Here is a 16,224-nt window from a genome sequence, read left to right on the forward strand (position 1 = left end):
CCACTGGACTGCTAGGGAAGTCCCTCTGTGATGGTTTTGAAGGAAGCCCACATTCTTTGATATCCCTCTGTTCAAGAGGAGGAGCTCAATCTCTTTCTCTTTGTTTTCCTAAGGTTTTATTTATTTTGGCTGCACTGGGTCTTTGTTTAGGACCCAGTGCAGCCAAAATAAATAACATTTTAGGGGGAAAAAAAAAAGGATCAATCCCTTTCCCTTTGAACGTGGGCTAGACTGAGCAGCTCACCTCCAGTGAATACACATCCGAGGCTTCCCTAGCGGCTCAGGCAGTAAAGAATCCACCTGCAATACAGGAGACTTGAGTTCGATTCCTGGGTTGGGAAGATCCCCTGGAGAAGGGAACAGCTACCCACTCCAGTATTCTGGCCTGGAGAATCCCAAGGACTGTACAGTTCATGGGATCGCAAAGAGTCAGACACGACTGAGGGACTTTCACTTTCAATGAATAGAATAAGGAAGTGATGGTGCTAGGAATTCCCTGGTGGTCCAGTGGTTAGGACTCATCGCTTTCACTGCTGGGGCCTGGGTTCCGTACCTGGTCAGGGAACTGGGATCCTGCAGGCTAAGCAGCATGGCCAACACACAAATAAAAGTGTGTGACTTTGGACATAGGTTATATAAGACACTGCTGTCTCTCCAGTCACTCGCTCTGAAGGGGAGCCAGTAGTCATGTTGTGCCCCAAGCAGTCCTATGGAGAGGCTCATGTGCTGAGTGTTAGTGTTCACAAGGGGCTCATAGCGTATAATTAAAATATTGCCACTGTGACTTCATCTCTTGTTTTTCAGGTCACCACAAAGGGCCATATTTTAACTATATGCTATATATATATATATATATGGGCTTCCATTGTGGGTAAAGAATCCGCCTGCAATACGGGAAACCTGGGTTTGATCCCTGGGTTGGGAAGATCCCCTGGAGAAGGGAACAGCTACCCACTACAGTATTCTGGCCTGGAGAATTCCATGGGCTGTACAGTCCATGGGGTCGAAAAGAGTCGGACATGACTGAGCGACTTTCACCCACACGAGCCCCTTGTGGACCCTAACATTGAGCAGCTGAGGCCTCTTGCCAAGGGCCGTATAGGTGAGCTTGAAGGTAATCTTCCAGCCCCAGTCAAGAGTTTAGATGACTGCAGCCCTGGCCGATAGCCTATTGCCCCTTCATGAGAGACTGAGTTCTCTGTTGTTATCAGAGCCAGATCCACCCAACTAAACTGCTCCACGGTTCCCACCCCTCAGAAACTGTGAGACAATAAATATGTGTAGCTCTAGGCCACAGAGTTTCAGGGTAATCTGTCATGTGACAACAGATCATGAATATACCTTCCTTTCTTGTTTTCTCGGTGTCTCTCTCCACTTCCGGCTCTCCCAGGCATGTCTGTCTCTCTCCATCCCAGTCCTTGCATGTCCATTTCCAATTCTCTGTCTCTGAATGCCTCTGTCTTTTTCAACCCTCTTTAGTCTTATCCTTCATGTCAGTTGATCCGTTTCTGGGTCTCTCCCCCTACCTGGGTCTCTATCTCTGTCGATACCTCTTCCTCTACATGAGGGTCTCTCTTTACAGATAGATGTGCGCGGGTGTCTGCCTCTTTCTCTCTGTCCTCGCCTCTCTCTGCTGCTTTCTCTAGGCGTGTGTTTCTATGTCTGTCTTCAGATCTCCTTTTCTGTTTCTGTCTCTCCCTGAACACCTCCTGCCTGGCGTCTTGCTCTTCCATCTTGAACCTGCTGTTTGAGGCACGTGCGTGCACTCTCTCTCTCTGTGGGTCTCTGCTTCTATCTCTAAGTTTGTGTGTCTATGTCTTTCTCTCTGTGTATCTCTTTCTCTGCCTCCATCTGTATCTGTCTCATTTTGTATTTTTTTCCCCAGCCATTTGCGGGGCGGTGGGGGGCGGCGGCGGGGAGATCTCTCTATCTCTGCCTCCTCTATGTGTGTATCAGTTTCTGGATCTCTTTCATTCAAGGTATGGAAGTCTGTCTGTCTCTCCTGCCACCATCTCCCCCTGCCCAAACCCGCAGCCGCCCCACCCTGCCCTCTCTTCTCTACCCTGCATCTCCCTCCACCCTGTCTCTTCGTACTGATCTGAGGCTCGCCTTCCCTTCCCCAGCCTCCACAGTTCCCTGACCTCACCTCCGTTCTCTCTTCTCTGCCTTCCCGGCTACCTCCTGCCTGGCTCTCTCTCCAAGTCTCTGCCTCCCTCTCCTGGTCAGCCGCCCACACCGCACTCAAGTCTCCCAGGGGATCCCCTAGCCGAGTTAAGGGAGCCCCTGGCGGAGGCCCGAGTGATGCACTGGGCGGGGGGCTGCAGGCAGTGATGCAGGCTCCAATCTGGGTCCCCGTGAGCTGAGGGAACCCCTGATCCACTGGGGCCAGCGGCTCTGGGCGCAGAGACCTCGGGGACTCTCCCAGCTCCACCTTAAGCGCCCCCCCTTCCCTCTTCTGCGGAGGATGGAAACTGCCAGCTCTTGGGCCCCAGGTGTCCGGGCCACCCCCGCCCCCAAGGCCCCAGCGCATCTGGGAGCTGGGGATCAGCCCCCCAGTGACCCCTCCATCCTGCCTATTGGGCGCCCCTACTCCATCCACACCAGCCCGAAGAGGAGGGTTCTCTGCTATGAGAGCCCCCACCCCCACCCCCAAACAACGACAGAAAAATTAAATAACTGCAAGAGAGAGAAGAGAGGGAGGGGCAAGAGGGAGGAAGGGAGGAGGGAGACAGAGAAACAGAAGAGGCAGGAGAGGTGGGGAGGGAGAGAGGAGCTGGAGGCTGAGAGGGAGAGAGTGAGGAGGAGAAGAAGGGGAGAAGGGAGAAGGGAGAGGCAGGGACCGAGAAGGAAGGGAGGGAGGAGGAGGTGAGGGAAGCGGGATGGAGGGATGGAGTTAGGGAGCTTGGGAGAGCTTTTAATGAAAAGGGAGTGAAGAAGGGGAGTGTGCATCAGGAACCCAGAGGGAACCCAAGGGAGAAGGAGAAGGCAGAGAGAGGAGTAGGAAGATCGGGAGGTAGAGCGAGCCAGGAGGGCTCGGGAAAAGAGAGAAAGGGGAGGCAAAGCGAGGGAGGGGAGGAGAGACGGGAGAGGTGGGGGTCTCAGTCCCCGGCTGCCTCCGTAACTGGGGAACTGGGACTCCCTGTAGGGAGGAGCGGAAGGCTGGAAGTCCTGGGAGGGGTTAGGGTTCCACAAAGAAGGGGAGAAGCTGAGAGAGGGCCGGCCGGGATATTGGGAAGGGGTCACCCCGAGGCCTCTTGGGGATGGGGGCTGCAGCTCGTCTGAGCGCCCCTCGGGCGTTGGTACTCTGGGCCGCACTGGGAGCGGCAGGTAAGGCCTGGGTTTTGGGGCAGGAGCCCCTGAGGGAGGGGTGGGGTGGGGCGCCACGGAGAGGGGTGCAGGCTGCTCTCTCCCCAGCTCACATCGGACCCGCACCTGACCCAGAGGACTGGTGGAGCTACAAGGATAATCTCCAGGGAAACTTCGTGCCAGGTGCAGCCGGGGCGGGGACTCTGGAGTCTGGGCTGCCGGGCGCTTTCTTCCTGAGACCCAGAAGTCCCCTCCTTCCCGCCCGCCCTCCCCACGCCCCAGACTCGAGAGTCCCGGCCCCTTCCTCCCTCTCTCAGGAGACCCAGCTTCTGAACCCGAGTGGCTCAGCATGGGACATTATATATGCGCATTTCAAGTAGTGAGTGGGAGTGACTGGAAGGTAAGAGAGTGTGGGGGAGGAAGAGTGTGTGTGTGTGTTTCCTGGGAAAGAGGCAGGTAGGTCCTGGCTCTTGCTGAGAACCAGAGGTTCAGTGGCCCCATTCCCTAGCCTCCTCCTGCCCTCTTTTGCAACTCCTTCTTCCTACTTCATTCATTATCCGGCTGTGGGACAAGGAGACTGAAAGAACTACAACTCCCATGACCTCTAGGGCAGGCAGGCAGTGAATGGGTTGTTTGGCAGTCCCGGGGGCCTGCTGGGAGTTGTAGTTTCTTCTTCCAATGACAATTTAAGGTAAGTTTGATCAGAGACTTGGAGGTGTTAGGGGGGTAAGGTGGGGGGGTCCTTAGGAAACGCCTCCAAAATTCTTCTAGGACCCGAGGATTCTGGATCCCAGCCCCCTCCTCCCTCAGAGCCAGGAGTCCAGATTCCCAGCCCTTCCTCTCTTGGGATCCAGGAATCCAGACGACAGCCTTCGTAGCGGGTCCCAGTCTAGGGATTCAGTCCTTATTTCTGACTTCCTTTTCTCCCTACCCCACCTCGGCTCCCAGGACCCCCTTTCTGGGGCCTGGTGAACGCAGCCTGGAGTCTCTGTGCCGTGGGGAAGCGTCAGAGCCCCGTGGATGTGGAGCTGAAGAGGGTCCTCTATGACCCCTTTCTGCCCCCTCTGAGACTCAGCACCGGGGGAGAGAAGGTAAGAACCCTGGTGGGAGGGGTTACCGAATCCACTGGGGCGGGGCCTGAGTGGGGATCAGGGGTGGAGCTTTGAGTTGAGAGGCTAGCCTTGGAGGAGGAGGTCTACTCCGTTGGGGGAAGGCTACTTAACACTCGCAAATGATCGGCTCCTAGTCTTCCCCTCTCTTAGAAGCAATGGTAAAACAGACCGTCTCCTGGGCGAGGCACTGTTTTCAAACTTGATGAATCCTCTAATCTTCACAGCACCATGAAATAGGTGTTACTATTATCCTTATTTTATGGATGCAGAAACTGAGGCACAGAGAGGTTAAGTTACTTACCTGAGGTCACACAGCCAGAGAGTGCCAGGGCTGGGATTCAGACCTCGGCAGCGTGGTTCCAGAATCCACACTCTTGCCCGCTTTGCAATATTATTTCTTTGGCACTCCCCGGCCACCCAACCAAAAGTCTCAGAGCTTCCCCATCCCATTTTCTCCCGCATTTCCGTTTCCATCCGTTCCCTTTCTAGTTTTCCTGCTAAATAGCATTTGATTTGTTGTCCCTCCACTGGTCTCACCATCATCTTGCATTGGGATTGATGCAAAGATGCTATAGCATCTTTGCTGGCCTGCTTCTCTGCCTCCTGCAACCCATTCTCCATCCCACAGATAGATGTTTAAAAACACAAACTGGATCATACCACTCTCTCCTACTCAAAATCTTTCTGTTAGGATAAGTAATGACAGCATACACTTACACAGCACTTAGCCTGTGCCTGGTACTGTGCCAAATGTGTTATATCTATTCAATTATTTAAATAAAAACACAGAATACCCCATCATTGCCCACAAGGCTCTGCACCACCCGGCTCCCATCACCACACTATCCTTTGCTTACTGGGCTCTGGTCCCAGGCTTCTTCACTGTTATTAAAATAGGCCACCTCAGGGCCTTTGCACGGACTATTCCCCCTTCTGGAATACCCTTCTCCTTGCTCCTTGCAAATAACCCCTCCTTATCTTTCAGGTCACCATTCAAATGTTACTTCCTCTTGGAAGCCATTCCTGACACCCCATCCCTACTCCATTCTCTGGGTTTCCTTTTTTTTTTTTTTGGCATGCTACTTGCAACTTCTTAGTTCCCCAAGCAGGGATTGACACCCAGGCCCCTGCATTGGGAGCACAGTAGTCCTAACCACTGGACTGCCAGAGAATTCCCTGGGTTTTCCATTTATTAGAACTCCCAGTGCTCCTCAGTGTGGGCATAGGATGTAATTAATTAAGCATTTACTTATATGATTCAGTATTTATTGTTTCTCCTTAATTTGAACAGAAGCTCCATGAGCCCCAGAGTTTTTGTCTACTTGCTCATGGCTCTCGCCCTGGCATCCATGGCACATACTGACAGCTCAATAAATACTTGTTAATTAAATTCACCACTATTGAGCACCTACCAAGGATCAGCCCAGATCCTGGAAAGACATTAGTGTTCAAACTATTCAGTTCAGTTCAGTTGCTCAGTCGCGTCAGACTCTTGTGACCCCATGGACTGTAGCACACCAGGCCTCCGTGTCCATCACCAACTCCCGGAGTTTACCCAAACTCATGTCCATTGAGTCGGTGATGCCATCCAACCATCTCATCCTCTGTTGTCCCCTTCTCCTCCCGCCTTCAGTCTTTCCCAGCATCAGGGTCTTTTCCAATGTTCAAACTATGCTGAATGATTAAATGGATATTGGCTGTGGGAAATGTATGAATGGAAAACAGTCAGGAAAAGATTTCTCTGCATTCCTATGACCACCTCCACCTCCCCCACAGCTCCGCGGAACTCTGTACAACACCGGTCGCCATGTCTCCTTCCTGCCTGCGCCCCGGCCTGTGGTTAATGTGTCTGGGGGTCCCCTCCTTTATAGCCACCGACTCAGTGAACTGAGGCTGCTTTTTGGAGCACGTGACGGAGCTGGCTCTGAACACCAGATCAACCATCAGGGTTTCTCTGCTGAGGTGATGGCCACTGACCTCTGACCCTTGACCTTCACTCTAAGTCAACCAAATTCTTCCCACTTCCTGCATGCATGCTCAAAGGCTCAATCATGTCTGACTCTTTGCAACCCCATGGACGGTAGCCCACCAGGCTCCTCTGTCCAAGGGATCCTCCCTGCAAGAATACCGGAGGGGGTTGCCATTTTCTCTTCCAGGGGATCTTCCCAACTCAGGGATCAAACTCACATCTCCTTCATTGGCAGGTGGATTCTTTACCACTAGGGCCACCTGGGAAGCCCTCCTCCCACCTCACCCTCCTCTTTTTCTTGTCCTTTAAAATTTTATTTATTTTTTAATTAAGGATAATTGCTTTACAGAATTTGGTTGTTTTCTGTGGAACATCAGCGTGAATCAGCCATAGTCACCCTCCTTTTCATGCCTCATCCCATCTTCCTCCATAGAATCCACAGCCCGCCCCCCCACTCCACCTCGTGAGCACTAATCCTTAACCTGACTTGGAACCCCAAAGTTGCTCCCATTGCCCATTCTGCCCTCCCCTTCTTCCGGGGGTCCCCACTCTCTGTGCTTCCCTCCTAGGTGCAGCTCATCCACTTCAACCAAGAACTCTATGGGAACCTCAGCGCCGCCACCCGGGGCCCCAATGGCCTGGCCATTCTCAGCCTTTTTGTCAATGTGAGCCCAGGGAGGGAGGGAAGGTCTGGACCTGGGGTCTGAGAAGAGGGAGCTAGGAGGCCCAGTCTCTGGGGTCCTAGGGGAGGAAGGGATTGGGGAGCTTGGATTTCTGGGTTCCTCTCTCCTCACTGCATACCTCCACACAGGTGGCTGGTAGCTCAAACCCGTTCCTCAGCCGCCTCCTTAACCGTGACACCATCACCCGCATCTCCTATAAGAGTAAATCCCTGGACACTGGGAGGGTGCGGGGGCGGGGGGGGGGGAGGTGAATGGGGGGTGGCTTATGCACATAGGGGAGTTCAGCAGGGGCACCCCTCTTCACTCTGACCTGATATTCCTGCAGATGATGCCTACTTTCTTCAAGACCTGAGCCTGGAGCTCCTGTTCCCCGAGTCCTTTGGCTTCATCACCTATCAGGGCTCTCTCAGCACCCCACCCTGCTCGGAGACTGTTACCTGGATCCTCATTGACAGGGCCCTCAATATCACCTCTCTCCAGGTGACCCTGTCAGCCCAATTCCTCCCCCCCCCCCTCCCTGCCACCCACCAACCCGTTCCTTGGCCTGGGTGTCCCCTTGCCTCACCTACCCTTCTACCCTCGCTTGACAGGGAACTGGAGGGGATTCGAGGGTCCGACCGCCCTGGGGATGTCGGGGGCGGGGCTGAGCAAGACTCGGCCCACCCGCCCCCAGGGGCGGGGCTTCCTGCCCGCTGCCTCCAGGGCCATTCTTTACTCACTCCCAGTTTCCCACCCCGTTTCCGTGGCAGATGCACTCCCTGAGACTTCTGAGCCAGAATCCTCCGTCCCAGATCTTCCAGAGCCTCAGCGGTAACGGCCGGCCCCTGCAGCCCTTGGCCCACAGGGCCTTGAGGGGCAACAGGGACCCCCGGCACCCCGAGAGGCGCTGCCGAGGCCCCAACTACCGCCTGCATGGTATGATGCAGTCTCCAACCCCTTCCACGTCTTGGTCTAATCCACCTATGTGTCTCCCCTTGATGTTTCAATATGATGCAGTCCAACCCCTCCCTTGCTGCTTCTGTGTGACCCAGCCTCCTGAACTCTCCCTCGCTCTTTCTCCCTTTGTGTCAAAATGGTACAGCCCACCTTCCTGTCCTAGACCATTGCAGGTCCGTGATTTGCAGTTCTTCACTGCTTGCAACTTGCAACTCGGTGTATAACCCGAGCCCCCTGGTTTCCTTGTGGTACGATCTTGTACTGGTCCATGGTTCTTATAACTACGGCTTTCCGAAATGGTACAGCCCAGATCCTTTCCCCTGTTTTCATGTGGTACAACCCTATACTGTTCCATAATCTGGCACGTCCCTTAAAAAAAAAAAAAAAAACAACGTGGTACACTCCCCTTCTCCCTCTACTGCCTCCTCGTGGTTCAGTCCCTTGATCTAGTCCACCTCGCTGGCTTCTCAACATGGTACAGCCCAGACCTCCCCATGAATACCTTCACGTAGTTCAGCTAATTGCTGAAACTGGATGTCCCTATTCCACCCTCCTGCTGCCCCGCTATGGTTCAGCCCAGTGCCAGGCAACCTGGCCATTTTCCCCCAGCTTCTCAACCTGGTACATTCCGATTCCCCCCTTTGCAGCCTCCCTGTGGTAGAGCCCCGCTTGGCCCACACCCACCCGCCCCCTACCCGCCCCTTGCACGCCCTCTGCAAGGTCCATCCTATCTTGCCCTAAACTAACGTCCTCTACCCGTGTCATCTTACAGTGGATGGTGCCCCCCATGGTCGCTGAGACTCCCCATCGAGGACTGCGCCTGCCTTTCCCAAGCCTCCCCACAAGGGGAGGGGAGTTACCCCCAAAACAAAGCTATTAAAGGGACAGAATACTTCCTGTATCTCAGTGGTCTCATTCTAGGCACGGCGGGGAAACATTTGGGTACTAAAGAATAGTAGCCTTCTTCAAGAAACCATCTGCCTCTTCCTAAATCCCACTAGTCGGGTTTTTGGCTTCCGGGTTCCAGAAAGAGTTTCTTGTATGTGTGGCTCCTTTAAGCAGCGCTTCTCCCCTCCCACCCAATTACCCACCCTCCCAGGCAGGCAGCACGCGCAGAGCCATGTGCTTCCCCCTCCCGTCTGCCTCATTGGCCCGAAGTGGGTCACGGTCCCGCCCCCAGAGCCATCTCCCATTGGGTAAATGTAGGTCAGGGTCCCGCCTCCCTCCAAAAAGCAAGGTAATTTCACGCTCTGAGCCCCTCTCTCGCACTTCTGGACCTTGGCGGATCCCGGGGTCCCATTGGCTGTGCGTCTCGAGGGGTCAGGACGCGATTGGCCCGCGCTTTCAGCTGGAGGGAGGCACGGGGCTGGGGTGCAAGGCCAGAGTCGGGTGGGGGCCGAGAGGAGGGGTGCGCTCTGTGGCGTCGGGTGTTTTGGTTTGGCTTTTTTTTTTTTTTTTCCGCGAAAGAAGTTTGCTTTGGCCACGCCTCAAGGCAGCCGCCTCCCTCTGCCCTCTCCCCCGGCGGTCCGCGCACACCTCTCCGTGCAGATTGCAAAGCTCCTTCCTTGGGGAGAGCTGCAGATTTTGCAAGAGCCAGGCTCGCCCACCATATAGAAGGAGCGCCTTGTGTCCCCCTGAACTCTCAGTTGCAAAGAGCCGGCCGCCTGATTTGATCACCCCCTCACCCAGACTGTGTGCTCTTCTGGGACCCTCTTGAGTTGCACGTTTCTGCACCGAGGACTGCAAATCCCCGTCGCTCCTAGGATTTGCAGTATTCTGGATACTGGAGGCTTGCAAGCTACGCTCGCCCGCCTCTGGGCAGACACTTGCCCGAACCATCGGAGTGTGCCGCTGACTGGCAAGCCAGCTGTTCGCCTCTCCATGAATCCGTGAGCCTGCGGGCAGGTGCCGGCGATGGCGCGGCCTGTGAGCGAGAGGACCCCGGCCCCCCTGCTGCTGGGCGGCCCGACTGGAGCCCCCCCTGGTGGGGGAGCGCTGCTTGGGCTGCGAAGCCTTCTGCAGGGGACCAGCAAGCCCAAAGAGCCAACTAGCTGTGAGTTCTAGCCCCTGTCTCACCCAATTCAGACACCGTACTCCCTTAGGGACTCAAGTGCGGGGAGGGTCCCAGCTACCTTTTAAGTGCCAAGAGTCCATCCTCTTTAAATACCTAAAGTCCAACCTTTAAATACCCCGATACTTAGGTGTTTAGACCCCTATCTCCCAGGACCCAAAAGTACCGGCCCTCATGCCAGTCCACCCCGAGGACTCAAGACTCTAGGCCCAGCTCCGTCTTCCTTTTGGTTCCGAGCGCCTGGACCCCTGGGGTCCAGGGAGAAGGGAGGGGGTGTGTCGAAGACTCACACGGTTGTTACACGGGCTTGGGCGGGGCCTCCTGGGGTCACATGGCGTCTAGGGATGAGGAATGTGCCCCAGGAATAGAGCCCCTTCCTGCCCCCTTAAAGAGTGTGGAGGCGGGGAGAAGGGGGTACGGTGCGCTGGGTGTGGGGGTTGTAGATTACAGAGGAATTACAGAGTTGTCATTTTTTTCTCTCACCTGCCCAACCCTCCACCTACCTCTGAACTTCCGCTCCCCTTCCTGGGTCTCTGTCCCCGTCCCTCTTTGCATCCCTGTCCTCGGCTCTTTCTGAGTCTCCCCCGCTCTCCTGGTCCACCGTTCCCGTCTCTGTTCTTGCTTTCTGGGTCTCTCTCCCTCTCTGAGCCTCTATCTCCTCCTCCCTCTGGGTCCTTGCTCTCGTTGTCCCACCTCCTTTCTGTGTCCCCGCTCTCTGGATCTCTGCGGTGCGGGGATCTACCCCCTTGTTCCTCGCGTTTCTCTCCACTCGGAGTTGATTCTTCATCTCGATCTTCCTCTTCCTCCCCACCCTGCTCTCTCTTTCCCTGGCCTGCAGGTCTCCTGAAGGAAAAGGAGCGCAAGGCGTCCCCGCCAGCAGCAACAGTCCCCGGGCCGGGCCTGGAGACGGCGGGCCCGGCGGATGCTTCAGCTGGGGCGGTGGTGGGCGGCGGGTCCCCGAGGGGACGCCCGGGGGCTGCGCCCGGCCCGGGTTTGTTGGCGCCGCTACTGTGGGAGCGGACATTGCCGTTCGGCGACGTGGAGTACGTGGACCTGGACGCTTTCCTGCTGGAACACGGGCTTCCTCCCAGCCCGCCGCCCCCGGGCGGCCCGTCGCCAGCGCCCTCACCGGTGCGCACTCCCGCACCTTCCCCGAGGCCCGGCTCCTGCGGCTCGGCCTCCCCTCGCTCTTCGCCCGGGCACGCCCCCGCCCGGGCTGCCCTCGGGGCCGCCGGCGGCCACCGCGCAGGTGCGACTGCGGGGGCGAGGCTGGGCCCCGGTTGGGCGGGGCTTGGGCTCCAGAGGGCGGGGCTGTGCCACAAGGGTTTGGGACGGTGGGACTGAGGCTGCATCCCCGAAGTCCGTGACCTCTAATCCGGAGACGTCGAGGGAGGTGTCCAGATTTTGTGTTCCCTAATAGATCAGGAAACTGGGTCTCCCGGACCTATAGGAGATGAGGGACTTGGGACCCCAAGTTCCAGGAAGCCTGCCCAGTGGTGAGGTCGTGTGAACTTTTATGTGGGACGTGAGGACAAAGGGTCTGGATACTCGAGGAGTCGGGACTGAGATCCCAGAACACCGGAGTTATTTACCGGAGTTTATTCTGGACTGCGCCCTAGAATCTGGGCCCGGAATCGGTGCGACTGGGCTAGGCCGGAACTCCTAGGCCCTCTGCGAGCAAGAAAGACAAGGGCCGGCCACAGACGCACAGACGTGTTTCTCCAGGACAAAAGGGACTGGCGGTCCTGCTTCCTCGGTCCCCATAGTGGAGAGAGGGGGGCGCCCCGGATTCCGGGAGTCCTTCAGAAGGGATCCCCATCCTAGGTCTTTCATTGACTGGGGCAAGGACTGAGCTTTCTATATTCCTGCAAGAGGTGCCCTGGGGTCCCAGAATCTTGCTTATCCTAGTGGCGAGAATGTCTGGGACCTGAGAATGTAGAGGGGGGCCGTCCTCGAGTGTTCCCTAGAGAGCAGAGGGAGCAAGAGGAAAGGTGGGCACCCTGGGGTTGCCACGGGCGGACAGCGGGTCGGGAATTCCCGGACACACCTGATGCTGGCCCTGACCTCCCGGCAGGACTAAGGCCCTCCCCTTCCCAGCCGCACATTCCCGCGCCACGTGAGTCCTCCTCCCTGCTCCGTGCTTCGCGCACGCGCAATCACGAGAGAGAGGGCGGGACTGGAGAAACGTGAGGGCGCCCGTGGCGGCGGGGCTGGGGGTTGGGGCGGGAAGCAGGCGCCAGCACGTGACTCGGCCCTGAACCTGTGTCCTCAGTTGGCCCCGGCTGGCTCTCTCTTAAAGATACAGGCAGCCTTTACGCTTGAACCAACCTCATTATGCTTTCTCACTCTTCGGACTTAATAACTCTTAAGAATCTAACTTGAAGTGTCATCAGAACACTTTTCCCTGGGATCTAGGCTTTGGTCGGGGATTCAGTTAAGAAGGATAGGACTATAGGAAAGAAGCTAACTCTGAAGTCCTGAGGCTTTTAGAAGCAGTGATCCAGGTTCTTGTGCTACTTAGGGCAAGTCACATAGGATTGGGCCTTGGTTTTCCTGTGTGACAAGTGGGAGTTGGTTTCATGATTGCTAAGCATCTTTGTGGCTTAGGGAATCTTCATATTTTATATTAGGGAGGTTAATCCCTGGTGGGCTTTATGTTTGATCCCATAAGGACCTTCCTTGGTATCTGGGGAACCCCTTCCCCAAATAAATACGCCCTCAGGTGGCACATTCTGTTTCCCCAAGGCCTGACCTCTCGGGACACACCCAGCCCTGTGGACCCAGATACGGTGGAGGTGTTGATGACCTTTGAGCCTGACCCAGCAGATTTAGCCCTGTCCAGCATTCCCGGCCATGAGACCTTTGACCCTCGGAGACACCGATTCTCTGAAGAGGAACTCAAGCCCCAGCCAATCATGAAGAAGGCGAGGAAGATCCAGGTGCCAGAGGAGCAGAAGGTGAGCGTTGCTGGGTGTGGGACACAGGCTTGTGCATGCTGGCCCCACAGCCCAGGATGGCCCTCGCTTCACAGTCAGACCTGGGTTTCTCACCGGGATTAGCACTCATGTTCTTCCAGCCTACAGCCAAGGACCATGGGCAGCTGCACGGGGGGCGGAGTTTTGGGCTCGAGATTTGTGAAAAGGAAATCATTATGGGACTCAGACTCAGCCAGCCCTGCTGGGACTGGTTTTACAGGATTGGAGTTTCTCCTATCAATTGGACTCAAAACCCTCACTGTGGCAGGCCTCAGGGTCTACTAGTCACTACACTTGATAAGGATAGCATCCCTTCGGAATGGGGTATCAGCTTGTTTCTTCTGAGCAGCCAGCTTGGCCGGGGTTAGTCCTTTAATCTCTGGTTTGGGGCATCCTTCAGGGCAATAGGGCTTCCCTGGTGATTCAGACAGTAAAGAACCCACCTGCAGTACAGGAGACCCAGGTTTGATCCCTGGGTTGGGAATATTCCCCTGGAGAAGGGAATGGCTACCCCCTCCAGCATTCTTGCCTGGCAAATTCCATGGACAGAGGAGCCTAGTGGGCTACAGTCCATGGGGCCACAAAGTGTCGGACACAAGTGAGCGACTTTCACTTTTTCAGGGCAATTGCATCTGCCTAGGATGAAGGCTTTGCCAGCCCCTCTAGGCCTTGTTTTCTGGGCTCACTGGTGAGAGGCCTCAGGTTCTCATTTGCAGCCAGGGCCACATTCTGATTTGAGGTTTTGGGGGCAGTAACTGCATCTCTCTAGCACTTTGTCTTTGCCAGGCCTGGGGTCTTCCCTAACAAGGGGTGCCTGGGCCTGGTCTCACAGGACCTTGCCATGTCCTTGTGTAAGACACAACTACTTGAACCAGTGAGTGAGGGCGTGTGTGCATGCAAAGTCATTTCAGTCATGTCTAACTCTTTGCGACCCTATGGGCTGTAGCCCGCCAGCCTCCTCTGTCCATGGGATTCTCCAGGCAAGAATACTGGAGTGGGTTGCCATGCCCTCCTCCAGGGGATCTTCCTGACCCAGGGGTTGAACCCACGTCTCTTAGGTCTCCTGCATTGGCAAACACGTTTTTTATCACTAGCACCACCGGAGAAGCCCAGTGAGTACCGGCCTATAAATCAAATCTAGACCAGTGGTTTCTCCTGCCACAGGGCTCTATTGTTAGGAACTGGATTTGTCCTAGCAAGCAGGGACTAGGCTTTAATGGAATGAGGTTGGGCATCTTTCAGAGCTCTGGGTGGTCCTTGTTACTAAGGAGTGGTCCTCCCTCACAGCCAAATTCAAGGACTGCTGCTGCTAAGTTGCTTCAGTCGTGTCCGACTCTGTACAACCCTATAGACGGCAGCCCACCAGGCTCCCCCGTCCCTGGGATCCTCCAGGCAAGAATACTGGAGTGGGTTGCCATTTCCTTCTCCAGACTGGAGAATTCTAAACATGATGGTATGGGAAGGTCTCGGGACAGACCCTTTTGCATCCAGGGCCTGTTGGGAGGAGGCAACTCTCTGGCCTCTATGCAAAGCCAGTGGGTCAGAGGGACTTCCCTGGCAGTCCAGTGGTTAAGACACGGAGCTCCCAACACAGAGGGCACAGTTTTGGTTCCTGGTTGGGGAACTAAGATCCTGCATGCTGCACTGTGTGGCCAAAAACAAGACAGTAATCGAGCCAGTGCATCAGAGACTGGCTGTGGTCACTGGGACCACTTACACCTCACTTCCGGAGAAGGCAATGGCACCCCACTCCAGTACTCTTGCCTGGAAAATCCCATGGACAGGAGCCTGGTAGGCTGCAGTCCATGGGGTTGCTGAGGGTCGGACACGACTGAGCGACTTCACTTTCACTTTTCACTTTCACGCATTGGAGAAGGAAATGGCAACCCACTCCAGTGTTCTTGCCTGGAGAATCCCAGGGACGGGGGAGCCTCGTGGGCTGCCGTCTATGGGGTCGCACAGAGTTGGACACGACTGAAGCAACTTAACATACCTCACTTTTGTTTGCTGAGGAGGGATAAGATTGCCTTGGCAACCAGGTCAGAAGGGCCCAGGTCTGAGAGGTTTTTATGGGACACTAAACCCCATCACTAGGAAGCCGAGCAACCAGGATCTGAAAAGGTGATGTATAGGGCTTTTCACTAGGAGACACCCTCAGGCCCTGAAGGCCTTGTTGCTAGGGAACCAGTATCCTTAGCAAAGGGGGAGCTAACTGCAGGCCTTTTGTCAAGTGAGAAGAGCTTGGGTCTGCTTTGCACAGTGGAGACTATAAAGCTCAGTTGCTTAAGGTAGGAGGCTATCTCCTGCCTTAGCTGTTGCTATGGGTCCACTTTGCTTAGCAACAAGGGCTCTAGAAGGCCAGACCCTTGGGTACCCATCCATCCACTGAGACCTAGTATCCTTTCGGCTCCACTGCTGGGCGAGAAGCAGCCCCCTGGGGGTGGTGGGGGCTCTTTTAGCTCTAGTCTGGTCCCAGAAGGCACAAGCAAAGCTGTTCCTCCCTTCTGTCGCTGGGGTTGGGTTCCTCTGGACCTCAGTGCTTTCCTGCCCACCCAGGACGAGAAATACTGGAGCCGACGGTACAAGAATAACGAGGCAGCCAAGCGGTCCCGCGACGCCCGGAGGCTCAAGGAGAACCAGATATCGGTGCGGGCGGCCTTCCTGGAGAAGGAGAACGCCCTGCTGCGGCAGGAGGTGGTGGCCGTGCGCCAGGAGCTGTCCCACTACCGCGCTGTGCTGTCCCGATACCAGGCCCAGCACGGTGCCCTGTGAGGCCTCCCCCACCCTCCAGGCGGAGCTCTCCTCCGCCTCGCTCAGACTTGTGCCCTGATACCCTCTTCCCTTCCCTGCCCTGTGGCCCATGGGCCGGCCAACTGGGTGCCCCAGGGACGTGATGATGCAGATAAATACATTTATATTTTTAAGAAAAAGCGAGCCTCCCCGCTCCCTCACGGGGGCGGGGAAGGTCCTCAGTGTGCCCCCCATCCTCCCACCGCCTCCGTTAACACAATCCTGAATAAATCTTGAGAACCCCAGAGCCAGCTGTCGTGGGGGAGGAGGCAGCTCCCTCGCCCTAGTTAAAGGCCAGTGGGTCACGCTGGCTGCAGTCCATGGGCAGGTCTGGGCTTCAGTCCTTAAGGCAGGAGTGCCCAGAGATCCGATCCCTCCCAGG

General features: G+C 55.9%; 2 protein-coding genes across 3 annotated transcripts; both read left to right on the forward strand.

Annotated features, from left to right (window-relative positions):
* Window positions 1-2,784: 2,784 nt before the first annotated feature.
* On the forward strand, window positions 2,785-8,907 carry CA11 (carbonic anhydrase 11). The gene is made up of 9 exons (XM_005895387.3): window positions 2,785-3,327; window positions 3,415-3,489; window positions 4,255-4,397; window positions 6,195-6,380; window positions 6,957-7,052; window positions 7,199-7,271; window positions 7,396-7,550; window positions 7,820-7,985; window positions 8,779-8,907. The coding sequence occupies exons 1-9, from the start codon at window positions 3,261-3,263 to the stop codon at window positions 8,802-8,804; spliced, it is 987 nt and encodes a 328-aa protein (XP_005895449.1). The 5' UTR covers window positions 2,785-3,260; the 3' UTR covers window positions 8,805-8,907.
* A 337-nt stretch (window positions 8,908-9,244) lies between these two features.
* DBP (D-box binding PAR bZIP transcription factor) lies at window positions 9,245-16,115 on the forward strand. 2 transcript variants are annotated; one of them, XM_070387394.1, is made up of 4 exons: window positions 9,245-10,059; window positions 10,916-11,326; window positions 12,823-13,034; window positions 15,609-16,115. In XM_070387394.1, the coding sequence occupies exons 1-4, from the start codon at window positions 9,921-9,923 to the stop codon at window positions 15,822-15,824; spliced, it is 978 nt and encodes a 325-aa protein (XP_070243495.1). In that variant the 5' UTR covers window positions 9,245-9,920; the 3' UTR covers window positions 15,825-16,115. The 2 variants fall into 2 exon arrangements, with proteins under 2 accessions (XP_070243495.1, XP_005895470.2); XM_005895408.3 differs by lacking the exon at window positions 9,245-10,059 and having other exon boundaries at window positions 10,066-11,326.
* The last annotated feature ends 109 nt before the right edge of the window (window positions 16,116-16,224 follow it).

Source organism: Bos mutus, chromosome 18 (assembly GCF_027580195.1).
Source record: "Bos mutus isolate GX-2022 chromosome 18, NWIPB_WYAK_1.1, whole genome shotgun sequence".
Taxonomy (NCBI): Eukaryota; Metazoa; Chordata; class Mammalia; order Artiodactyla; family Bovidae; genus Bos; species Bos mutus.